The sequence below is a fragment of the Ranitomeya variabilis genome, chromosome 6, assembly GCF_051348905.1.
Source record: "Ranitomeya variabilis isolate aRanVar5 chromosome 6, aRanVar5.hap1, whole genome shotgun sequence".
NCBI lineage: Eukaryota > Metazoa > Chordata > Amphibia > Anura > Dendrobatidae > Ranitomeya > Ranitomeya variabilis.
Genome location: NC_135237.1, coordinates 515540205 through 515566987, shown reverse-complemented (window position 1 = coordinate 515566987; position 26783 = coordinate 515540205). Strand labels below are relative to the sequence as shown.

The following is a 26783-nucleotide window of genomic DNA, read 5'->3' as shown; positions in this document are numbered from 1 at the left end:
GCAAAGGCATCAGAGTTCTTCAAAGCTATAAGCTCTCTGAGAAAAGACGGAGTTATTATTCCGGTCCCTCAAAGCGAAAGGTTTCAAGGTTTTTATTCAAACCTCCTCATTGTTCCAAAGAAGGACGGTACAGTATAGCCCATACTGGACCTAAAACTGCTGGACAAGTTCGTCAGGGTGCGACGGTTCCGGATGGAATCTCTTCGTTCTGTCATCGCCTCCATGGAAAAAGGCGAGTTCCTGGCGCCTATAGACATCCAGGACGCATACCTCCACATTCCTATTTTACCTTCTCACCAATGGTTTCTTCGCTTCGCAGTTCAGGAAGATCACTTCCAATTCGTTGCTCTGCCCTTCGTCCTCACCACCGCTCCCAGGGTATTCACCAAGGTCATGGCGGCTGCCGTGGCCATACTCCACACCCGTGGAGTGGTGGCGCTCCCTTATTTAGACGATATCCTCATCAAATGCCCCTCTTTCCACTCCTGCAAGGAAGCCGTGGCCCTCACAATAGATACCCTTTCTCGCCTGGGTTGGAAGATAAACTTAAAAAATCTTCACCAGTACCGGCTCAGCGAATTTCCTTTCTAGGAATGATACTTGACTCGTCCCGGGGGTTGGTTCTTCTTCCCCCGGAAAAGATCTCAGTCTTACAGCGGGAAGCTCAGAAACTCTCTCAGCCTCGCTCTCACTCTCTGCGCTTCAGTACGAGAGTCCTCGGCAGGATGGTAGCAGCTATGGAGGCGGTTCCATTTGCCCAACTACACCTCCGTCCCCTACAGCATGCCCTCCTTGCTTTTTGGGACAGGAACCCGTTCTCCCTAGACCGTCGGTTCCTCCTTCCCCAGCTAGTCAGTTAGTCTCTCAGGTGGTGGACATTGAAATCCTCCCCGAATCAAGGGAAGTCTTTTCTTCCAGTACACTGGCTGGTTGTGACGACAGACGCCAGTCTTCTAGGCTGGGGAGCGGTGTTCCTTCATCACACTGCTCAGGGTCACTGGTCCCCCCAGGAATCACGCCTTCCAATCAACATCTTGGAAATCCGGGCGATCAGGCTGGCACTTCTCCAGTTCCATCCCTTTCTAGCAGGTCGCCCAATCAGGATTCAGTCCGACAACGCCACTGCAGTGGCATACATCATCCGCCATGGGGGAACCCGCAGCAGGGCGGCCATGACAGAGGTAGGCCACATCCTCCGATGGGCTGAGGAAAACCGCTCAATGATCTCTGCTGTCCACATCCCGGGAGTGGACAATTGGGAGGCAGACTTCCTCAGTCGGCAATGCCTCGACTCTGGTGAGTGGTCTCTCCATCCGGAGATCTTCCACCAGATCTGCTGTCGTTGGGGAACCTCGGATGTGGATCTGATGGCCTCATGGCTGAATTCCAAGGTTCTCGACTTCATGGCTCGGTCCCACGATCTGGCAGCCATCGGGGCAGACGCTCTTGTACTCCTGTGGCATCATTTTCGGCTTCCGTACATATTTCCCCTGTTTCCTCTCCTGCCGAGAGTTATCAAGAAAATCAGAGCGGAGAGGGTACCGTTAATCCTGATTGTGCCAGATTGGCCGCACCGGGCGTGGTACGCGGAACTAGTTGCCGACGTTCCCTGGCAATTACCGAATCACGCAGATCTGCTATCTCAAGGCCCCTTTTACCACCAGAACTCAGAGGCCCTGTGTTTGACGGCATGGCCGTTGAGTCCTGGGTCCTAACCCAGGCAGGTTTCTCTCCAGAAGTCATAGCTACCATGATCAGCGCTAGAAAGCCTACGTCTATGCGTATCTATCATCGCACTTGGAAGACTTCCTTTTCATGGTGTAGCGACCGAGGACGTTCTCCTCTACATTTTTCCATCCCTTCCATTCTCGATTCTTACAAACGGGTTTGGACTTGGGTTTCGCCCTTAGTTCTCTCAAGGGGCAGATCTCAGCCCTGTCTGTTCTCTTCCAACGCAGGATTGCCAACAGATTACAGGTCAAGACGTTTATTCAGGGAGTCTCCCATCGGGCGCCCCCCTATAGGAAGCCGTTGGAACCATGGGATCTTAATCTGGTCCTCGGAGTTTTGCAACAGGCTCCTTTCGAACCTCTACAGGAGGTTTCCCTGTCTCTTCTTTCATGGAAAGTTGCTTTTCTAGTTGCGGTCACCTCTATTAGACGAGTCTCCCAGTTGGCGGCTCTGTCCTCTCAAGTTCCGTTCCTGAATTTTCATCAGGATAGGGTGGTTTTGAGGGCATCCCCGTCTTTTCTACCGAAAGTTGTATCCTCTTTTTCATATCAATGAGAAGATTGTCTTACCGTCACTCTGTCCGGCACCAGTCCATCGCATCGAGAAGGCCCTTCACACACTGGATTTAGTGAGAGCTCTTAGGAGATGCATCTCGCGGACAGAGTCTTTCCGCAGGTCAGATGCCCTATTCGTGCTCCCAGAAGAACTGAGGAAAGGATTTCCTGCTTCCAAGGCGACAATAGCCAAATGGATCCATTCAGCTATTCAAGAGTCCTACCGAGTCAGAGGTATTCCTGTCCCAGCAGGGATTAAGGCTCACTCCACTCGGTCAGTGGGCGCGTCTTGGGCCATCCGGTACCAAGCTTCGGCAGCACAAGTTTGTAAGGCTGCGACTTGGTCCAGCCTGCATACCTTTACAAAACATTACCATATTCGCTCTCAGGCCTCGGCAGATGCGACCGTCGGCAGACGAATTTTGCAGGCGGCTGTGCCGCATATGTAACTTGTGAGTACAAGCAGCAATTGCAGTTAATTGTTTCCCACCCAGGGACTGCTTTAGGACATCCCATGGTCCTGTGTCCCCCAATGAGGCATAGGAGAAAAGGAGATTTTTGTGTACTCACCGTAAAATCCTTTTCTCCGAGCCAATCATTGGGGGACACAGCACCCACCCTGTTAGCCTGTTGGCTTTGGTTTTTTGAGTTAATTTGGTTTTGGCATAGTTCATCCTTGTTAAATATTAAGCTCCTACTGCTTTACCGAACTGGTTCACTGAGAGCCAGCAGGAGGGTGTATACTGCAGGGGAGGAGCTATTCTTTCTGTGTTTACTTAGTGTCTTCCTAGTGGCAGCAGCATAACAGCATAACACCCATGGTCCTGTGTCCCCCAATGATTGGCTCGGAGAAAAGGATTTTACGGTGAGTACACAAAAATCTCCTTTTTGATCACACGTTACTGCATTTTTTGGGGGGAAAGGGGGGTGCAGGGACTGAAAAAACGATAATTTGAGCATTTAGATTATTTAATTTGTTTGCTTTGTTTTCATAGATCGGACTTGTACTCGCGCAGCATGAGGGAATCTGTTTATTTTTATCTTGGGTCAAGTAGGGTGATTCAATTTTTGTTTATTTTTTCACTGTATTTTTTCATCCCCATAAGGGACATAAACCTGCGATTTTCAGTGCGGTTTAGAGATAAACGGATCGTTTTGCAGGATTTTGATCCTTCTTAGGCTACTTTCACACTAGCGTCGTTTTGAATACGTCGCAATGCGTCTTTTAGGAGAAAAAAGGCATCCTGCAAAGTTGCCCTCAGGATGCGTTTTTTTCCCTATAGACTTACATTAGCGACGCATTGCGACGTATGGCCACACGTCGCATCCGTTGTGCGACGGATGCGTTGTGTTTTGGCGGACCGCCGGCACAAAAGTTACATGTAACTTTTTTTGTGCGTCGTGTCCGCCATTTCCGACCGCGCATGCGCGGCCGGAACTCCGCCCCATCCTCCCCGGACATTAGAATGGGGCATCCGCTGCCCCCGTTTGTGCTTTTATTTTACAGCATGCGTCGGTACATCGTCCCGACGCACTGCGATGGGCCCGTACCGACGCTAGTGTGAAAGTAGCCTTAGGCGGTGCGTGGCTGCTAACCACAACCCTGTGTACTTCCCTGTACCTGCCAGAATCTCTGTCGCCTCTATGAATTAGTAGTCATGGCTCGTTGTCTTGCTGCAATGATGACATCTCCCCAGACCTACAGATTAGAAGAAAATATTTGGGCAGGTAGAAGGCAGTGTGCGAGGCTCCCATTCGCTGGCTAGGGAACACTTGTGCGCCGCTGGCCCAGGATCCCGTTAAGCGACTCGCTCCTCTCTAGCCCAGTTATACTTGTATGTAATATTGATTAGTTGCTTTTATTTGCCTTCTATACACTTTTTGTATTTTGCCGCCCAGGACTCCCTCGTATCCTCTCTGAAAACAGCTGCACAGAGGGGTTCTTGTTTTGGCGGACTCCGCAGCCGCCATTTTAGATTACCATGTTTATTAATCCTCTTTTAACCCTGTGTTTACAGCAAAGAAATAATGTAGACGTAGTCCGATTTCCATGTGTTGTGTACATCAATGAAGTCCGGGTTATCCCACCAGGGGTCAGAGCACACAATAACCTGCCTGATAGCAGAGCTTATGGGTGAGTAATAGGTAAAATGTTGAGAATTTTCTAAAAGGACCATTGTAAATCCTAATCAGCATAACTATTCGTCCCATTAGGCCACGTTCACAGTCAGTATGTGGTCAGTATTTTACATCGGTATGTATAAGCCAAAACCAGGAGTGGAACAATCAGAGGAAAAGTGTAATAGAAACATATGCACCACTTCTGTATTTATCACCCACTCCTGGTTTTGGCTTACAAATACTGATGAGAAATACTGAACATGTGAACGTGGCCTTAGAAGTAAAGACACCAGGATAGCACCCACAAGGGCCACCTTATAAATCACTTCTGTCTGTCTGGTTTCATTTTTTTTCCTTTGCTTTTTTTTTTTTGTCACTTTTATTTTAATTTTTCCGTCAGCAGACAGACAAGGACATGGGTTTTGTGGTTATAGTTTTGATTGACACTGTTCATTTTACTATATAATAAACTGGAAACTCTGAAAAATTTTAAGTACGGGGAAATTGTGAGATAGACACCCCCTGGAATCCTGGCCTTGTGTTTTTGGGCTTTGTCTTTATGGCATTCAGTGTGCAGTAAAAATGAGCTGATATCGTGATTGTACTGGAAAGTACACATCCGACAGAACTAAACTTATTAGGTTATTTTATTTTTTTTTAAATACTTTGTTGATTAAAAAAATAGATGCTGTTTATTAAACGTGACAATTTTATATTGATTAGTGATGAGTGAACATGCTTTTATAAGGTGTTAATCTGAGTAACCTGGGCTGTGGAGTCGGTAAGCCAAACCTCCGACTCCTCAATTTCCATGACTCCAACTCCACCAAAATGGGCTCCGACTCCACAGCCCTGCGAGTAACTTGGGCGTGCTCGAATAATGTTTTGGTCCCCGCGGCTGTTCGTCAGCTGCAATACATGCAGGGATGTCTGTTTGCGATTGTCGGAACAGCCGCGGGGACCTGAACATACTGTTCATACTCACCCAAGTTACTCGGATAGCACCTTATCTCAGCACATTCGCTCGTCACTAATTGTGATCACTCAGACTTCCTTTCATTGCACTTTTTTAATACTGGGAAAAGCCAGGTGATTCCAGCAGTTTGGGTTTTTTCTAATGTTTTTAAAAGCATTGTATTACTTTTTTTTTTTATAGTCCCCAAGTGGTCTGGAACTTGCAACCAGTATTGCATTAGTGAGATCTTCGATCTCCTCATGGCAAATGGTTTACCCCCCGCGTTGATGTGACGCCCGGATCGCGTCACAGCAGTATTTAAGTGGTTAAACAGTCATTTCGTGCCGGCGGACCCCCCTATAACATAGGCATTTTTATTCTTGCAGGGAGACCTCACCGCACACATTTCATCTGGACCTGTTTTTCAACAATGTCAATAAGCAAAGTGCAACTGTGTTTGACAGACTCGGGAGGTTTGTATGAGCATCTTCTGATTAATCCAGAAACAATCGACAGATCTGCCTTGGGCTGCGTGCGCACATAGCTGGTTTTCATAGCACAGTACAGTTTGGTAGACGACATTGTTTTATTTTTATTAACACTTTGCAGAAATAAACCTACGGTGCAGATGGTAAAAAAAAAATGTTGTCTTGCCACAATTAAGCTGCTTTTTTTCACCTCAAAATCTGCAGCTGATTAGCAATGAGTTAAATCCATGTTCCTGTGCGATATGTAGCTTTTATACTCCAGATCTGCGTTCACAACTCTGTAGGCTTCAGAGCTGAAATCTTCTCGTTCTGGAAATCGTACATTATAAGTGCACTAAGTCTACGTTCACATTCGCGTTCGGCGCCGCAGCGTCGGGCGCCGCATGCGTCATGCGCCCCTATATTTAACATGGGGGCGCATGGACATGCGTTGTGCTGCGTTTTGCGACGCATGGCCGCAAGCGTTGGGCGCAGAGAACGCATTTTTTTTGCATCCAACTTTCGGCAAAAAAACCCGCATGCGTCGCAAAACGCTGCGTTTTAGCGTGCGTTTTGTTGCTTTTTTGTTTGCGTTGTGCGTTGCGTCGCCGACGCTGCGGTGCACAACGCAAATGTGAACATAGCCTAAGTGGTGCGAGCTTTAGCTATGTTTTAATATATAGTGATTAATGTTGTGATCTTTCTCTCCTTTTTTGCTTTCCTCTTGCCAGCTTGGAATATGATGAGAGTAGTTCAATCATCTTCCGGCCAAATGCAAAGGTAAGAAAACCAAAACCAGAATATTACAATAGAGGACGTGTATTTCATTCCCTATTATTTCCACACCAGGGCTCCCACAAATATGTCCATAGTTAGCGGTCACTATAGGGAATTTCAGCTTTCGGCACAAATGGATGTGCCGTAAGTTCTTCATAGGTGGGGACTCGTACCCCAGACACTTTCCTCTTTTAGTACGTGGGTAACATGACCTCCGTTCTTTGATTCAAAGAAGCCATTATTGGTTGTTTTTACAGTTGAAATCAATGGAGAGATGGTCAAGCTCACGTGAGTCTCCCTCTGTTGAAGTTAGAGGAGTTCTTCGATATAGAAAAAATCTTAATTTTGAAGCATGGATGGGCTTAAAATAATAATAAAAATGATGGCATAACCAAGTATCCAGTGCACGCCACCTCAGATGTCTGTGCCAGGAGCAATGCCTACATTGCTCTAAAGTCAGGCGATTAGAAAAACGCACCATCCGGTGATGTTACCTGAACGCTGCATCCCCTAACTTACAGATGGAGTGGGCGCAGACCTACGGAGCCCGTAGAGACCTACGGAGCCTGCCAAGCTAGGTCCGCGGGGGCTTTGGAAGGTGAGAATGTCACCGTTTTTAATTTCAAGCTCATTCATGCTTTAAAAAGACACTTCTATATCGGACAACCGCTGTAATGAAAAGGCAAAGCAAGCAGCCACTGGACCCCTCTGTTTGGGGGGGACCCTCCGCTTTCAGACATTTGTGATCTTAGCTGTAATGTCGTTATTGCTATTACTTTATGCTTAGATTTTGAAATATGCCTTTTTTTTTTTTTACTTTTGAGTTTTGCTGCTTTCTTTGAACCTGACTGCATTTGTTGTGTTTTCGAGTCAGGTTAATACAGATGGGCTTGTTCTCAAGGGTTGGTACAATTGCCTGACTCTTGCTGTTTATGGATCAGTGGACAGAGTAATTCTCAACCATGAACGAGACTCTCCTCCTCCCCCTCCTCCACCTCCGCCGCCTCCTCAGCACCAGCAGATAGGGCTGAAAAGGAACACCAAGCATGGTAAGTGTGAGCGGAAAGACGTGTTACATTGCAGAGTTGCCTCCTATGTTCTCTGTGAGGTTACTTCTACTGAAGCCTCAGATGCCCTCATATAAAGACCAAACGCGATGTCGTCTTATCTGGCATCTGCAAGTACGAAGTTTTCATCCATGTGTTTCTTTAGTTCTTGCAATAAGCAGATGGGACCACCCTCCCCTATATTTTAATGCCTACATGTGGCCTCTTGGATGGAGTGATGCAATCTTTAGCATTGGCCTGTTGATAATTTTCGCCGTCTTTTCTTCGTTGCGTGCTTGTGGCTACATATTGGGCTCCTTAGGTTGCATTTGTCTATCTCCCGTCTTAGTTGAAGAAGACAAAGAAGACCAGTACAATGGTAGTCCACCAAGACCGCAGCCAAGAGGGCCTAGAACTCCCCCTGGCCCTCCACCTCCAGATGATGATGATGATGACGATGATGATGAGCCAATGCCAGCTGCAGGTAGACATTTAATATTTCATTGGCAATGGCATCTTTAGCTTTGTCTTTGATCTTTGCCTTCTCCTGCATGACAAAAAGGCTCCCAAAATTAGTAGTTAAAAATGCCATTAATCTGCATGCTATATGCAAAAGTAATCGCGTCCTGACGTGAAATGCATGGGTTAACTACTGCAGCACTAAATGCGAAGAGCGTTCTTCTTTCTTTGCAATTATTATACAAATTGATCTCTTCTGCCTGCTTTATAATTCCTTGCTGAATTCACCCTGGAAACAATGCAGATGTTTTTGCATTGGACGGCGTTACATTTTTGCTTTCATCATATGATTTCAATGCATTTTCTGTGTTTTTCCTTGTATCAGGTGGAGAAAAGGAGGACGAGCGAGAACAAAGGGAAGGTTACTTTGAGCCCATATCTCCCGATCGAGTATCAATTCACCCTGATGGCGTTTACTCAGACGAAGACGATGGGGACGACGATCCTCAGGATGACGGTGACGAAGATGACGACGAGGAGGATGAAGATGATGACGACCTTAATGTCGAGGATGATGATGACGATGAAGATGACGATGATGAGGACGATGTGCAAACAGGGGACAGCATTGCTGATGAAGATGAAGACGAAGAGGGTGATGATGAAGAAATTGAAGGTAATTTGGTCTTTTATTTCTCATCTTTTTATATCGTTCACTATCTGAAGTCTCACGGGACGTCCACACAGATCAGAAAATCTCATCCACACCCCGCACCACATGAAATCGACCATAAAGATGCAGCATTTTACACAACATAATCCACAATTTGATGAGATTTTGCTGTTGTGGCTTTAGACATGCGCTTAATCCGGGGCTACACGGTGACTCTGACCTCGTCACAGGTTGTATGGCCGAGGATCACACTCACCTCTGCACAGTGCAGGTGAATGGGGTCATGTTGTGACCATCAAAGCATCATGACGAGCAAGTAACAAAAAGTTGGAATTATTTGCATCTCCTAGCTGAGGAAACTCATCGGGAAGGCCTATAGGATTTTTTAGGGTCACCATTACAGGGACAGTTATGGACTGCCCTTGTGAGGTATGGCGATTTGGGACCTTAAGGAGAGACATTCGGGTGAGGCTTTATTGTTCTGCTGGTCCTCCTTCCTGGAGTATTGGTCCCCTCTAGTGATGAGCGAATGTGCTCAGATAAGGTGTTATCCGCCATGCTCTGGTGCTAACCGAGTGTGTTAGGCTACTTTCACACTAGCGTTAACTGCATTACGTCGCAAATGCGTCGTTTTGCCGAAAAAACGCATCCTGCAAAAGTGCTTGCAGGATGCGTTTTTTCTGCATTGACTAACATTAGCGACGCATTTGCGACGCAATGACACACGTCGCAACCGTCGTGCGACGGTTGCGCCGTGCTGTGGCGGACCGTCGGGAGCAAAAAACGTTACATGTAACGTTTTTTGCTCACGACTGTCCGCTTTTTCCGACCGCACATGCGCAGTTGGAACTCCGCCCCCACCTCCCCGCTCCTCACAATGGGGCAGCGGATGCGCTGGAAAAATGCATCCGCTGCCCCCGTTGTGCGGCGGAGACGACGCTAGCGTCGGGGACCTCGGCCCGACACACGGCGACGGACCGAGCCCGACGCTAGTGTGAAAGAAGCTTAAGTTGTGCTCGAAAAATATGTTCGAGTCTCGTGGCTGCATGTCTCCTGGCTGTTCAACAGCCGGAACACATGCAGGGATTTTCTAACAAACTGGCAATCCCTGCATGTGTTGTGGCTGTTGAACAGCCACGAGACATGCTGCCGCGGGGAATCTTAACATATTTTTCTCCTACGCCTCATTGAGGGACACAGGACCATGGGTGTTATGCTGCTGCCACTAGGTGGACACTAAGTAATACAGAAAGAATAGCTCCTCCCCTGCAGTATACACCCTCCTGCTGGCTCTCAGTGAACCAGTTCTTGCTTAGTGTCTGTAGGAGGCACTTGGGTCTGTTTCAGACCCCACCGTTTTTATTTTAATTTTTAATTTTTTTGTTCTATTTTTTCCTTTAACGGAGCGAATGGGGGCGACGGATCCTTTCTAGGCTCCGATCTCCCCCGAACCATCAACAGGCAAGTACGTGGAGCGTCCCTCCCGTATCCTTTCCTGCAACTTTGGATGCCAGCCCTGAGCTCATATTACGGGCAACGGTTCCTTCGCGTTCCGATCTCCCCCCCTCCATAGCAGGCGACCACATGGAGTAGCCCTCCATCTACCTCTCCTGGAGCCAGGTGCATAGCCGGACATGATATATATGGCGTCCGTGCAGCCCCCCTCTGCATCACCACTGATCTAGCGGATGACGCATGGCGGCAGAAGCTCTCCACCCCCTCCCTGACTATGGCGACGGTGGATTGAGCACCGGCCCACCACATCTACCGTGAGAACACTGCGGGGGCCGAGGCGCTGGGGGGTCCTGGTCCCCGGGGTATGGGAGGTCCGCACCTTAAAGCCCGGGTCCGTGGGTGGTCTGCAGTGCGGCAATTCCTTCAGAGAGTGTGGCTTAAGTATGGCGCTAATAGCGTTCGCGGCGCTGCAGGCCGCAACCGCAGGTTTAAAATTTAGCCCCCGGCTTTTCCCTCTCATACAAGCCGAAGTTTGGGCCACGCCCACCGGCAGTTACCCCAGACCACTCTTTCTGGCGCTTCCTTTTTCTCTGAGAGAGACTTTCACTTCCTGATCTCGGCGGCCATCTTGGTACACCCACAGGGCTGATGCTGCAGCGCTGCTCCAGCATTTTCAATCACAGCTTTCAGGATTAGCGATTCCTGTGCATAACTCCCGTGGCATCACAATGCGGACCTCCCGTGGGGACTCAAGACACAGGACCATGGGTAAGCTTCAGAAACATAGCTTAACCCTTCCCCTGCTAGTAAGTGCTTTCCTCCAGGCTTTACTATGTCTCAACCAAAGCCTCACAAAGTGTCTGGGAAAACCCACACTGTATTTTTCACTGCATGTACCTCTCGTAAGGTATCATTACCCCGGGGTCACAATACTGCATTATGCACAGCTTGTGAACCGGTGACTGCTCAGGAACCACCTGTTGCTGATACTGAACCCAGCGAGCCTAGTCCCCCTGAGTGGGCTACCTCCCTTTCCCGGGCCATGGCATCCCTGGCAAAAGCGTTAGAATCGTTCCTAGACCCTTCCTCTAACCAGGGCACTAATACGGACGACGCTTCCGATGGTCAGAACCCCTCGTACTCCAGGGGTCGTACCTTGCCAAGGAGTTCTCACTCTTCCAGGAAAAGAACTCATGCCATATCCCCAGACCATCAACGGTTTTCGGGTTCTGAGAGCTCCACTTCTCGCTCCCCTTCCATGGGGCTAGTAGAGAACCTTTTTCAGAGGACGATTCTGACACGTCCCTAGATCAGGAATTTCATCACGATCAGGAGACTCTCGACTCTCTAATTGAGTCAGTGAATAAGGCTTTGAGACTTGAGGAGGAACCCTTATCTAAAACAGATCATGCCGTGTCCTTTAAGAGGACCAAACGAGCTCACAGAGTGTTCGGCACTCATCCCGAGTTTAAGCAAATTGTTGAATTTCACAGGATCCGTCCAGATAAACGATTCACAGGGCAGAAGCCCATGGAGTCCTAATATCCCTTTGCCCAGGATCTAAGAAAAGATTGGTCACAATCTCCCCTGGTAGATCCTCCGGTATCGCGCCTGGCTACGAAATCTGTTTTTATCCTTTTTGGAGGGCGCCTCTATTAACAATCCGACCGATCGACAATATGGCGCGTTCAGCTTTTGAAGCCTCAGCGGCCGCACTCTTTCCGTCTTTCTTACGTGGGTGGCTAAGGCTATGACCCACTGGGCTGAGGTCTTGTCTTCAGCAGTACTGGATACCAATCTCCCCCCTTCCCCCCCGAGATAGCAGGCCTCGCTACTCAGATAGCCAGAGCTGGAGATTTTGCAGTGACCGCGTCCCTGGATGCCGCTGACTGCACTTCCCAAGCAGCAGCAAATGCCAACACCATCCGGGGGTCTTTATGGCTCAGGGACTGGCCTGCGGATTCTACTTCCAAAAAGTAATTGACTTCTCTCCCATATCAGAGCGGTCGCCTTTTTGGCAAAAAGCTCGACCAGTTAATTTCTAACGCCACTGGAGGGAAGAGTAAAATTTCTTCCGCAATAGAGACCCTCTCAGCCTTTTCGGAACCTGCAACCACAGGCTCGGTCCCTATTTTTTTCGTTACAACTCAAACTGGTCCTCTACTTCCACATCTCCCGGTTACGGCCGGGCACAATGCGGAGACAGAGGTTCACAGGCCTCTTTTAAGCCTTCCCCTTCATGGAGAGGCAGGTCAAGGCAGCCGGGATCCAGAGGTGCCAGAACGGGCAGACCTTCCACACAATGACTACCTGCGGTATCCAGGGGACACCCTCAAAGTAGGCGGCCGCCTGCTTTCCTTCAGTGCCGCGTGGGTCTCGGTCGTTCATGAAGAGTGGGTCCGCGATCTAGTGTCCTCTGGATACAAGATAGATCTCTTATCTCGTCCTCCAAACCGTTTTTTCCTGTCTTCTCCTCCCAGGGCAAAGGCATCAGAGTTCTTCAAAGCTATAAGCTCTCTGAGAAAAGACGGAGTGATTATTCCGGTCCCTCAAAGCGAAAGGTTTCAAGGTTTTTATTCAAACCTCTTCATTGTTCCAAAGAAGGACGGTACAGTACGGCACATACTGGACCTAAAGCTGCTGAACAAGTTCGTCAGAGTGCGACGGTTCCGGATGGAATCGCTTCGTTCTGTCATCGCCTCCATGGAAAAAGACGAGCTCCTGGCGTCTATAGACATCCAGGGCGCATACCTCCACATTCCTATTTTACCTTCTCACCAAAGGTTTCTTCGCTTCGCAGTTCAGGAAGATCACTTCCAATTTGTTGCTCTGTCCTTCGGCCTCGCCACCGCTCCCAGGGTATTCACCAAGGTCATGGCGGCTGCCGTGGCCATACTCCACACCCGTGGAGTGGTGGCGTTCCCGTATTTAGACGATATCCTCATCAAAGGCCCCTCTTTCTGCTCCTGCAAGGAAGCCGTGGCCATCACAATAGATACCCTTTCTCGCCTGGGTTGGAAGATAGACTTCAAAAAATCTTCCCCTGTGCCGGCTCAGCGAATTTCCTTTCTAGGAATGATACTCGACTCGTCCCGGGGGTTGGTTCTTCTTCCCCCGGAAAAGATCTCAGTCTTACTGCGAGAAGCTCAGAAGCTCTCTCAACCTTGCTCTCGCTCTCTGCGCTTCAGTATGAGAGTCCTCGGCAGGATGGTAGCAGCTATGGAGGCGGTTCCATTTGGCCAACTACACCTCCATCCTCTACAGCATGCCCTCCTGGCTGTTTGGGACAGGAACCCGTTCTCCCTAGACTGTCAGTTCCTCCTTCCCCAGCGAGTCAGACAGTCTCTCAGGTGGTGGACATTGAAATCCTCCCTGAATCAAGGGAAGTCTTTTCTTCCAGTACACTGGCTGGTTGTGACGACAGACGCCAGTCTGCTAAGCTGGGGAGCGGTGTTCCTTCATCACACTGCTCAGGGTCGCTGGTCCCCCCAGGAATCACGCCTTCCAATCAACATCTCGGAAACCCGGGCTATCAGGCTGGCACTTCTCCAGTTCCATCCCTTCCTATCAGGTCGCCCAATCAGGATTCAGTCCGACAACGCCACTGCAGTGGCATACATCAACTGCCAAGGGGGAACCCGCAGCAGGGTGGCCATGACAGAGGTAGGCCACATCCTCCGATGGGCCGAGGAAAACCGCTCAATGATCTCTGCGGCTCACATCCCGGGAGTGGACAATTGGGAGGCAGACTTCCTCAGTCGGCAATGCCTCGACTCCGGGGAGTGGTCTCTCCATCTGGAGATCTTCCACCAGATCTGCTGTCGTTGGGGAAGCCCGGACGTGGATCTGATGGACTCACGGCTGAATTCCAAGGTTCCCGACTTCATGGCTCGGTCCCACGATCCGGCAGCCATCAGGGCAGACGCTATTGTGGCATCATTTTCGGCTTCCGTACATATTTCCCCCGCTTCCTCTCCTGCCGAGAGTCATCAAGAAAATCAGACCGGAGAGGTTACCGGTAATCCTGATTGCGCCAGATTGGCCGCGCCGGGCGTGGTATGCGGAACTAGTTCAACTACTTGTTGACGTTCCCTGGCGATTACCGAATCGCGCAGATATGCTATCTCAAGCCCCCTTTTGCCAAGAACTCAGAGGCCCTGTGTTTCACAGCATGGCCGTTGAGTCCTGGGTCCTAACCCAGACAGGTTTCTCTCCAGGAGTCATAGCTACCATGATCAGCGCTAGAAAGCCTACGTCTATGCGTATCTATCATCGCACTTGGAAGACTTCCTTTTCATGGTGTAGCGACCGAGGACGTTCTCCTCTACATTTTTCCATCCTTTCCATTCTCCAGGTCTTACAAACGGGTTTGGACTTGGGTCTCGCCCTTAGTTCTCTCAAGGGGCAGATCTCAGCCCTGTCTGTTCTCTTCCAAGGCAGGATTGCCAACAGATTACAGGTCAAGACGTTTATTCAGGGAGTCTCCCATCGGGCGCCCCCCTATAGGATGCCGTTGGAACCATGGGATCATAATCTGGTCCTCGGAGTTTTGCAACAGGCTCCTTTCGAACCTCTACAGGAGGTGTTCCTGTCTCTTCTTTCATGGAAAGTTGCTTTTCTAGTTGCGGTCACCTCTTAGACGAGTCTCCCAGTTGGCGGCTCTGTCCTCTCAAGTTCCGTTCCTGAATTTTCATCAGGATAAAGTGATTGAGGACATCCCCCTCTTTTCTACCGAAAGTTGTATCCTCTTTTTCATATCAATGAGTAGATTGTCTTACCGTCACTCTGTCCGGCACCAGTCCATCGCATCGAGAAGGCCCTTCACACACTGGATTTAGTGAGAGCTCTTAGGAGATATATCTCGCGGACAGCGTCTTTCTGTAGGTCAGATGCCCTATTCGTGCTCCCGGAAGAACCGAGGAAAGGATTTCCTGCTTCCAAGGCGACAATAGCCAAATGGATCCGTTCAGCTATTCAAGAGTCCTACCAAGTCAGAGGTCTTCCTGTCCCAGCAGGGATTAAGGCTCACTCCACTCGGTCAGTGGGCGCGTCTTGGGCCATCCGGCACCAAGCTTCGGCAGCACAAGTTTGTAAGGCTGCGACTTGGTCCAGCCTGCATACCTTTACAAAACATTACCATATTCGCTCTCAGGCCTCGGCAGATGCGACCGTCGGCAGACGAATTTTGCAGGCAGACGAATTTTGCAGGCAGCCGTGCCGTATATGTAACTTGTGGGTACAAGCAGCAATTGCAGTTAATTGTTTCCCACCCAGGGACTGCTTTAGGACGTCCCATGGTCCTGTGTCCCCCAATGAGGCGTAGGAGAAAAGGCGATTTTTGTGTACTCACCGTAAAATCCTTTTCTCTGAGCCAATCCTTGGGGGACACAGCACCCACCCTGTTAGCCTATTGGCTTTGGTTTTGTTTTGAGTTAACTTGGTTTTGACACAGTTCATCCTTGTTAAATATTAAGCTCCTACTGCTTTGTTACTGAACTGGTTCACTGAGAGCCAGCAGGAGGGTGTATACTGCAGGGGAGGAGCCTATTCTTTCTGCGTTTACTTAGTGTCCTCCTAGTGGCAGCAGCATAACACCCATGGTCCTGTGTCCCTCAATGATTGGCTCGGAGAAAAAGATTTTACGGTGAGTACACAAAAATCTCCTTTTTGAGCATGCCGAAGTCACTTGGTTAGCACCCAAGTATGCTATTTTTTTTTAATGTTTTTTTTTTTATAACCATCATTTTGAGGATATCTGAACCACGGTCTGATACTGAGTTTTTGATGTTGGTAATATTTATGTAGTCTGTATGTTGAAGGGATTGAATTATGCGTTTTTGATAGTTTTCTGATTTACTCACATATATTGTCTTTGTTCTGCCTTCATCATTTTTTTTATGCGATGTGTTGACTTTGAGAATATGCAGAATGTGAGGTTTGGATATTCTCACTTCTGATTTTTACATCTGTGATATAATAGTCCAACACCTACATATGATTTGTGAGGTCCATGTAACACCACATCGCTAATCTGGACAGATGCATACACTGCAGATATGGTAGAATTTTAAAAGATTTTTTATGTTTTGGCTATATTTTAATAATGGCGATTAAATGTCATGTTTTGTTACCTCTCATGTTATTGCTGTATTTTTTTGCAATTTATCTGTAATTTTCCCGTTTTGAAAGGATCAGCACAACATAAAGTTCTATGAGAAGAGGTCCGAGCAATGTTTCATGAGAAATACAAGTAGTCACTAAAGCCTACATGATGCAGTTGCCTTTATTTCAATGTGCTAGATTCCTGCTTATTTTTTAAGGGCTGTGTGCTTGTAATCGGCTACTGCTCCAGTTGTTTGCACCAGTTTTGATGAATCTCCACGCTGTCCCTAATTTAGGCTTTTGGTACATTTCAGGCGATGACGGCTATGAACAGATTTCGAGTGATGAAGACGGGATTGCGGACTTTGAGCGGGAGGCATTTAAATATCCAAGTTTTGATATTGACTACACACCAGAGGATTTGGCCTCTGTGCCCACCATGACTTATGATCCTTATGATCGAGACTTGGGACCCCTCCTTTACTTCAGTTGTCCATACAGGACAGCTTTTGAGAATGAAATCGGCAAACTTCGGGACCAGGACCTCGATAAGGACACTTCTGGGGCCAGTGAGGTGTCAGTGAAGCTGCTGGAACTGCTCGATCTCTATCAAGATGACCGAGGTGCGAAGTGGGTGACCGCACTGGAAGAAGTCCCTAGCTTAATAGTTAAAGGATTAAGTTTTCTTGAGCTTAAAGACCCTAGCAGAGACCACCTGAGTCAGATAGTGGATTGGGCCATGCAAGCACTGGACTTACAGCTCGCTCTCCAGCAACCAATCGCACTGAACGTCCGGCAGCTCAAAGCAGGCACCAAGCTTGTGTCATCCCTAGCAGAATGTGGCCCTCGAGGTATCGAGTTTCTGCTGAAGGCAGACGTCATTGGCAAGCTATATGATCTCTTGTTTGCAGAACACGTGTCCTCATCCCTCAAGCTCAATGCTTTTAAATCCCTGGACGGCATAATCAGCACAACTGAGGGCATGGACGCTTTTTTGAAAAATCCTCTAGATTTACAAGGTAAAAGTGGTTACCAGAGACTCCTGGAGCTGATCTTGATGGACCAGACGGTCAGGGTTTTCACAGCTTGCTCTGCCGTCCTCCAGAAGTGCCACTTCTATGAAATCCTTTCTGATGTAAAGCGAATGGGGGACCAATTATCAGACAGCGCTCCTCCACCACCACTTCCTGCGGACAGCAGAGATCCTGATCAGGAAACCCCGGCCGCCTCGGGGAGGCCAAATCGTGACTACGACAATGACGTGGAGGTTCCCATGGATATGGATAATTTCTTAGAGTCTTCCAATATTAGTGAAGGAGACTTGGAGAAACTGCTGGGTCTTCTCAATGAGATTTTTCATCTTTTAGAGACTGCACCCCACTCTATGATCCAGCCCCCTGTGAAGTCTTTCCCAACATCTGCCAGAATCACTGGTCCCCCAGAACGAGATGACCCTTACCCTGTTCTGTTTCGGTAAGATATCAGTGGCCACAGCTAATGTGTTTCAGTGCTAAATTCTGCATGCTTGGTCTGGTTTTGCACATCAATTACCTTCTCATAAGTAAAAAATGAACTTTTTTATTTTTTTTTACGGTTTTTGATTTGTGCTTGATCCATTTTTTTATCTGTCAGTTTTGTAAAATTATGACATCAGTTTTTCTCCTAATGAAGAAATAGATTTCCAAAACTGATGCGTGTAAGGGAATGTATAATGACTTGTTAGGGCATAAGAATGTCATAGAGATACATGTCCTTGTAAAAATCTCTGAGCTCCTCTGATTCTGCCACTTTTTTTTTCTGTTTTGAGCTGCGTTGCTCCATTGCAGAGATCTTCTGTGGGAGTGTGCGATTTCACCCCTCCTTCTCACATGCTGCCGATCACAGCTCGGCAGCTGTTCCAGCAGTCTCTGATTGGCAGTGTACGGGAGGGAGGGGTGAAAGCGCACAACCTCAGAGACAATTCTGAAGAAACGCCATGTGTTGAACTACAAGCAGAGATTTCACATACTGTGCTCCAAAATAAACATTGTGAATATCTCTGCAATAGAGTGATGCATCGTAAAACTGAAAAGAGCAACAGAATCAGGGGAGCTCAGAGGTTTTTATAAGATATTTAACCCCTTTCTGCCAGCTGACGGAATAGTACGTCAGCTGGCAGATCCCCTGCTTTAAGGTGGGCTCCGGCGGTGAGCCCACCTTAAAGCCGCGACATGTCAGCTGTTTTGTACAGCTGACATGTGCGCATAATGAGCGCGAGCGGAATCGCGATCCGCCCGCGCCCATTAACTAGTTAAATGCCGCCGTCAATCGCTGAGAGCGGCATTTAACTAGCGCTCCCGGCCACGCGGCCGGAGGTGCTCGCACCGCTGACCCCCGTCACATGATCGGGGGTCAGCGGTGCATTGCCATAACAACCAGAGGTCTCCTTGAGACCTCTATGGTTGTTGATGGCCGATTGCTTTGAACGCCACCTTGTGGTCGGCGCTCAAAGTACACCTGGATTTCTGCTACATAGAGGTGATCTGTTCTTCACCTCTATGTAGCAGAGCCGATCGAGTTGTGCATGCTTCTAGCCTCCTATGGAGGCTATTGAAGCATGCCAAAATAAAAAAAAAAAAAGTGTTTGAAAATATAAAAAAAATAAAAAAATATATAAAAGTTCAAATCACCCCCCTTTCGCCCCAATCAAAATAAAACAAAAAAAAATTAAAAACATTTGGTATCGCCGCGTTCAGAATCGCCCGATATATCAATAAAAACAAAGGATTAACCTGACCGCTAAATGGCGCAGCGAGAAAAAAAAATCAAAACGCCAAAATTACATTTTTTTGGTCGCCGCGACATTGCATTAAAATGCAATAACGGGCGATCAAAAGAATGTATCTACACCAAAATGGTATCATTAAAAACGTTAGCTCGGCACGCAAAAAATAAGCCCTCACCTGACCCCAGATCATGAAAATTTGAGACGCTACGGGTATCGGAAAATCGCGCAATTTTTTTTATTTTTTTTTTAGCAAACTTTGGAATTTTTTTTCACCACTTAGATAAAAAATAACCTAGACATGTTAGGTGTCTATGAACTCATAATGACCTGGAGAATCATAATGGCCGGTTAGTTTTAGCATTTGGTGAACCTAGCAAAAAAGCCAAACAAAAAACAAGTGTGAGATTGCACTTTTTTTGCAATTTCATCAGACTTGGAATTTTTTTCCCGTTTTCTGTTACACGTCATGGTAAAACCAATGGTATTGTTCAAAAGTACATCTCGTCCCGCAAAAAATAAGCCCTCACATGCCCATATTGACGGAAAAATAAAAAAGTTATGGCTCTGGGAAGGAGGGGAGCGAAAAACGGAAAAAGCTCCGGGGGTGAAGGGGTTAATAGTGATGAGCGAGCATGTTATCCGAGCACACTAGTGTCTTAAGAGTATTTTCGGCATGCTCAAAACAAATTAAAAAAAAGCTTGAGTCGCCGCGGCTGCATGTGTTGCGGCTGTCAAACATCCACGAGATATGCAGCCGCGGCGTCTGAAGCATTTTTTTTCGAGCACACCAAAGTTAATCGATTAGGAGACGAGCGAATTCGCTCGCTTCTAGTATTTAACTACATTGTTTTGAGAAAGTCCACTTTAATGGCTTGTGGATGGCACTAATAAATGCCTTAGTTTTATTGTAAATCCACCATCATAAAACTGGGTCAGTAAATGTGTTTTAAATAAACTAGTCTAAAGACGGGGATGGAGAGCCAGGAAATGGATGAGGAGCCATGCATACAAGGATAAGTGATAAGGTGCCATGCACACAAGGAAAAGGGGATAAGGAGCAAAGCATACAGGGATGGTGAACCATGCATGCCAGGATAAGGAAGGGGAGCCATGCATACAAGGACAGGGTTGGGGGAGCCATGCATACAAGGACAGGGATGGTGGAGCCATGCATACAAGGACAGGGATGGTGGAGCCATGCATACCAGCATAGGGAAGGGGAGCCATGCATACAGGGAAGGGGAGCCATGCATACAAGGACAGGGAAGGGGAGCCATGCATACCAGGATAGGTGATAAGGTGCCATGCATACAAGGACAGGGGATAAGGAGCAAAGCATATACAGATGGTGAGCCATGCATACAAGGACAGGGATGGGGAGCCATGCATACCAGGATAGGGATGAGAAGCCATGCATACAAGGATAAGGGATGAGGGGACATTGTATACCTGGCTTATACTCGAGTCAATATGTTTTCTCCTTCGCCTCATTGGGGGACCCAGACCGTGGGTGTATGCTGCTGCCACTAGGAGGCTGACACTAAGTGATGCAAAGAAAGTTCGCTCCTCCCCTGCAGTATACACCCTCCTGCTGGCTCTCAGCTGACCAGTTCTTAGTGTCTGTAGGAGGCACATGGGTCTGCTATTCAGACCCAAAACTCTTTATTATTTTATTTTTACATTTTTGATTTTACTTTCCACAACGAAGGGGCGACGGATCCTTTCAAGGCTCCGATCTCCCCGAACCATCAACAGGCGAGCACGGAGAGTGTCGCCTCTCCAATATTTTTTCCCAGTTTTTCGTGTTAAAATTAGGTGCCTCGGTTTATACTCGGGTCGACTTAGGCTGCTTTCACACTTGCGTTTTTTTGAATCCGTCACAGTCCGTCGTTTTTTGTGAATGCAGGATCCTGCAAAAAAAATCGGTCAGCGACGCATCCTGCGCTGCCCGTCATCGGCTACAATGGAAGCCTATGGATGCAGGATCCGTTGCTGACCATCACACACAGGAATCCAGCGACGTATCACGTTTTTACCCTCTGAGCATGCCTGGAAGGATTTTCAAGTCTGGGAAAAAGTCTCCCCCTCTCTCCCCCCCTCGGACAGCAGAAAATGCAAGTGTGAAAGTAGCCTTATACACAAGTATATATGGTTATTTGTGGTGGGATTTGGGGGCGGGGGTGTAATAGAGGATTTTATTTAGAGAGAATGTGTGTAGCCTAACTTTTAATCACTTTTTTTCCCGCTTCCCTCAGATATCTCCACCATCACCAGTTCCTGGAGTCGGCTACTTTGCTTCTTTCATTACCAGGGACTAGCTCCCATCCTGGCATTGTTCAGACTTCTCGGGAGATACTTGGGCTTCTGGCCCAGTCTCAGAAAGGACTCTTGTTTCTGTTGTTTGAGAACGAAGCCACAAATCTGATTGCCAGAGCGCTATGTCAGGCGTCCGAACAAGATCAAGATGACAATCTGCCTTCAGACGGGAACAACGAAGACTCGTGTGCCTTGTGGCTTCTACATGCCACCCAGGCTCTTCAGTACATCTCCGAGCTCTTTCACCACTTCCAGCATTGTGCCGCCACTGAGGAGGCCGACCAACCCAACCTGCTGGGCATACTGCATAACCTTTACCTTATCACCTTCAATCCCATCGGCAGGTCTGCGGTGGCCCATGTCTTCAGCCTGGACAAGAACCTGCAGTGCCTCATAACCTTAATGGAGATCTGCTCTAAGGAAGCCCTTGGGTAATTTGCCCGCTGTATCTTTGGCTCTTGCCATGTAGCCCGGTTTCATGTTACCTACACCAGGTTTTATTAATAAGTACCTTTTTACGTTTCTGCAAAATTTTGGTTTGACACAATCTGCCACTGACTTCCCCAACAATTTTATTCACAGAGTAGACAGGAATCTAAAAATCTGGGAAGGATTTCGGTGGCATTCTCTCACTAAACTGTGTTAAAAGGATGAGGAAGACTCGGCACCACTCCTTATCTGATACACGTAATTAAAATTAAAGGGGTTTTCTGGCACCTGAGACATATTACACCAGCAGTCTTTACTGCAGTGGAGATCTGACTCCTGCGTAATAAAAGGGGCATGAAGATCCCTGCCGTGGCTCGTCCGTATGCATGGCTGTGCCTGGTCCTGCAGTCAATCAAGTGGGACCGAGGTTATGGTACCAGGCACAGACACGGATGGATATACTCTTCTGAACCAGTGTAATTGATGAAACCATTGCGGAGAGGCTTTCCGTTTTGCCGCTCAGCGAGTGATCTAGAGTTGAACCCCCACCGGTCAATCATTAATGGAAGAAGGATGACGTCAATATTTAAAGAGGTTACTGATTTACAACACCTTATTACTGGCTCCAGGGTGGGGGAACAAAAAAAAAAAAAAGAACTGATCTGCTACCATCACTTTTTGTTGATTGGCTGCAGCGGTCACGTAATGTATCCTGCCAGAAGAGGAAGCCAGGAAAACAGTGGAGGACATGGTTCTGAGTTTAGAAAAGTGGCGCCAGTCCGGGGGTCAATAAAGAGGTGTTGTAACGTAGTAGATATCCGCTTTAATGTGGGAGGGAGAAGATTACATTTTGGTTTTGCAACAGAGAAAGTATTTGTAAAATGTGTGGCCTCTGCCAAATGGCACAGATTCCTGTAATGTTGACTTGAGCAAGATGGAGATATGTTCTCATTTTCAGGTCTTCACCGGCAAAATGTTTCCTCTGCATGTACCTGCATCTTTGTCAGCCAGTGTATATTCTCCTCCCCTATATTCTGTACTGCCATATCCAATCATCTTAATATACTGTGCCGCCATATCCAATCTCCTCCAGTATGTTGTACTACCATATCCAGTCCATCCTCTGTTACACACCGCTATGTCCAATCTCATCTTCTATATAACACACCGCCATATCCAATCTCATCCTCTGTATACTGTACGGCCATATCCAAACTTATCCTCTGTATACTGTACCGCCATATTCAATCTTTTTATACAACACCGCCATATCCAATTTCATCCTCTGTATACTGTACCCCTATATCCAATCTTTTTATATAACACCGCCATATCCAATCTCATCCTCTGTATACTGTACCGCCATATCCAATCTCTTCTATATAACACACCGCCATATTTTATCCATCCTCTGTTACACACTGCTATGTCCAATCTCATCTTCTATATAACACACCGCCATATCCAATCCATCCTCTGAATACTGTACCGTCATATCCAATCTTTTTATATAACACCGCCATATCAATCTCATCCTCTGTATACTGTACCGCCATATCCAATCTTTTTCTATATAACACACCGCCATATCCAATCTCATCCTATGTATACTGTACTGCCTTATCCAATCTCTTGTATATAACACGCCGCCATATCCAATCATCGGGGAACAGGAGCTGAACAACTGTGACTTCTTCTTTCAGGGATACAAAATCAAAGAAGTCGGTGGCTTACAATTACGCCTGTCTGCTTGTTCTGCTGGTGGTGCAAACATCAAATGATATTCAGATGCTGGAAGCTCATTCTGCCCCTTTACTGAAGCTCTGTAAGGAAGACGAGAATAACGCCAAGCTCCAGGGTAAGCGCTCATCGCCCCTAGCTCCTGCCTATTCTGTGTGACACCTATTAATGTGACATGTCACTCCCAACATAATAGAAAGGCAGCCCTTATCCGCAGAAAAGGTGTTAACTTTCTGATTGGTTGGTTTCCAAATGTAGGACCCCCACTGATCCCGAGAACGGGGCTCTGTGATACCGGCCATGCATTTATTCTCTATGGGAGTGCTGGAGAAAGCCAAGTAATGGCCCCAGCTATCTCCCGACAGCCCCACAGCCATGACGTATGTGTCGCTGCTGCTTTGTTCCAGCAAGGCATCCCACTGCCCCCTTGTCAGAATGGGGGCTTGCAGTGCTTGGACCCCTTCTTATCAACATGCTATCTCCTATGCTGTGGTGATGTCTTTCAATATTGGGAATACCCCTTTTTAAGTTTGTTTTTGTTTTCAGAGCTTGCAAAGTGGCTGGAGCCATTGAAAAATATCCGATTTGAGATAAATTGCATCCCCGGACTGATTGATTACATTAAACAGGTATGTGACGCTCGTCCCGGGTCACATCTGGGTCTTCTGACCCTGCGGGCATAGATCTAACTCTGCACTACGGACTGTAGATCTTCAGCATCTGCCGGTTAAAACTAAAAGGTGCTTTTGTATTTATTACCAAATAGGTTTCATAGAAACAAGCAAGTGTTAAATGAGATGTTTAATTTTATGGTTTAGGTAGGAAAGCGCTTGTAAAACTAAGGCTACTTTCACACTTCCGTCTTTTTAGATCCGTCACAATGCGTCGTTTTGGGGGAAAAAACGCATCCTGCAAATGTGCCCGCAGGATGCGTTTTTTTACCATAGACTTGTACTGCCGACGGATCGTGACGTATGGACACACGTCGTGTCCGTCGTGTACTGGATGCGTAGGTATTTGGCGGACCGTCGCAGCGAAAAAAACGTTTAAGGGAACGTTTTTTCATACGTCGTGTCCTGCATTTTAAACTGCGCATGCCCGGCCGGAACTCCACCCCCTCCTCCCTGGGAGTTTACTATGGGCAGCGGACGCATTGAAACACTGCGTCCGCTGCCCACGTTGTGCAGAAAATCACCACTGTCCGTTGGTACATTGCGCCGACGCTTTGTGACGGCCCCGTAACGATGGAAGTGTGAAAGAAGCCTCAGCAACGTTTCAATTTATGTCTTTAAAAATCCTGTCCGGTCTCAAGAAAGGAGGCATTTTTAATGTTATACTTTACTGCTTGTTGCCTATGTCACAGGCCACCTCTGGAATCTTGAGTGGCCGGTTACCTTGGCAAGGCTCGCAGGCTCCCTGCTTTAGCTCCGGAATTGCTGGATCCTGCCAGCGTCACTGCTCCTCTCATGCATCAGAGGCAAAGGCCAACAAATCATCCGACTTGTCCGCAATATCCTTCTTCAGCAGAAGATTAGAACGTTGCCTTTTGCTTGAGCCAAATCTGTGAAGAGACCTTGTTTCCGATAATTCACCCGTGTAAACATGGCTACGATCAGCAGACCAACGCACAAACTCTTGTCCGTCTGCTGATCGTATCTTCTATGCTGCCTGAATAATAATCAATGGTGGCACATCTTCCTGTAGAAACGGGGGTAAGTGCTGATGACACCATGCAAACTGTATAGGACCCGGTCAGTCATTCTCTCCAGTCACTGTCATCGGGTGAGGAGAAGCCATCGGGGACCGCTGTACGGCTAGTCAATAGATCGGCTCGTTCTCTGGCAGTGATTAAAAGTATATTTTTCTCAAGCTCCGCAATGTTACGGTAAAACCTACGTGGCTGCGATCGCACAGCCAGGAGCTTCATTGATCCCGACCAGTGAAGGTCGGACAGTACCGGGATGAGTAAAAGCTCAGTTTATGCTATGCTTTTCTGATCTTATGTAGAAATCATGTTAAACCTGGACAATTCCTTTTTAGCTGATTTTTTATCTTTACAGAATCTGGACAATCTGATGGCTCCTGAAGGTGTGGGACTGCTGACCGCTCTCAGGGTGCTCTGCCATGTGGCCTGTCCACCTGCTTCTATTGAAGGTAAGTATAGGCATTCATAAAATAAAGGTTTCTTCTTCGCCTCATTGGGGGACACAGCCCGTGGGTGTATGCTGCTGCTGCCACCAGGAGGCTGACACTAAGTGATACAAAGAAAGTTCGCTCCTCCCCTGCAGTATACACCCTCCTGCTGGCTCTCAGCTAACCAGTTCTTGCTTAGTGTCTGAAGGAGGCACACGGGTCTGTTTTAGACCCCAGCCGTATTATTTTATTTTTTACTTTACTGTAAGTAGAACTCTGGACGGCAAACAAATTCAGCCGTCAGGGTTCCGCCTCAAGTGATTGCTCTGAGTAGGTACGTCTCGAGGACGGCATCCTTCCAACGGTTGGACGCTTTATTTGGGCTTCCTGACGGTAGACGAAGGCTCCCTGACATTTTCAGGAAGGGTTTAGCCATTTCATCGGCCATGATAACATGGTGAATTCGTTTTACCATCCAGGAGTCCTTCCGTACTAGATGTCAGCCTATCTCCCTGTCTATCGAGGGTTCTAGGCACCAGGCGTTGGCAAGGCACGCCTGCAAGCTTGCTTATTCGTCCAGTCCGCATGCATTCTTGAAGCACTATAATTCCCACACTTCCACAGATGTGAGTCTGGGCAGGCGGACTCTGCAGGCCGCGGTGGCGCACGTAAGTAGCGGTTACACAGGGCCTGATCTGATGTTGTCCCCACCCAGGGACTACTTTGGGACGTCCCACGGTCTGTGTCCCCCAATGAGGCGAAGGAGAAATAGGGATTTTTGTGTACTCACCGTAAAATCCTTTTCTCCGAGCCATTCATTGGGAGACACAGCTCCCACCCTGGTATTAGCTTATGCTTGTTTTTATAATCTGATATGCTATATGCTCATATATAATATGACTGGCTGTAAGCTCAATCTGACATGCTATACTCTCATATATAATATGACATACTGTAAGCTCATATGTTATTGATCTCCTACTGCTTTTGCACCGAACTGGTTAGCTGAGAGCCAGCAGGAGGATGTATACTGCAGGGGAGGAGCTAACTTTCTTTGT

At 47.6% G+C, this 26783-nt stretch overlaps 1 protein-coding gene across 3 annotated transcripts in view; it reads left to right on the top strand.

Moving 5' to 3' along the window:
- The window catches only part of VIRMA (vir like m6A methyltransferase associated), a 71041-nt gene that overhangs the window by 9727 nt on the left and 34531 nt on the right, over positions 1-26783 (top strand). For 2 of the 3 annotated variants that reach the window (XM_077270970.1, XM_077270971.1), the window contains exons 2-12: positions 4304-4419; positions 5748-5834; positions 6560-6608; positions 7480-7654; positions 8001-8135; positions 8496-8786; positions 16655-17813; positions 21363-21854; positions 23556-23710; positions 24139-24221; positions 25653-25746. In XM_077270970.1, the coding sequence (XP_077127085.1) occupies positions 4304-4419; positions 5748-5834; positions 6560-6608; positions 7480-7654; positions 8001-8135; positions 8496-8786; positions 16655-17813; positions 21363-21854; positions 23556-23710; positions 24139-24221; positions 25653-25746 (2836 nt within the window). Of the gene's footprint in view, positions 1-4303; positions 4420-5747; positions 5835-6559; positions 6609-7479; positions 7655-8000; positions 8136-8495; positions 8787-16654; positions 17814-21362; positions 21855-23555; positions 23711-24138; positions 24222-25652; positions 25747-26783 lie in introns of those variants that run through there. The other variant, XM_077270972.1, reaches the window with a different exon arrangement.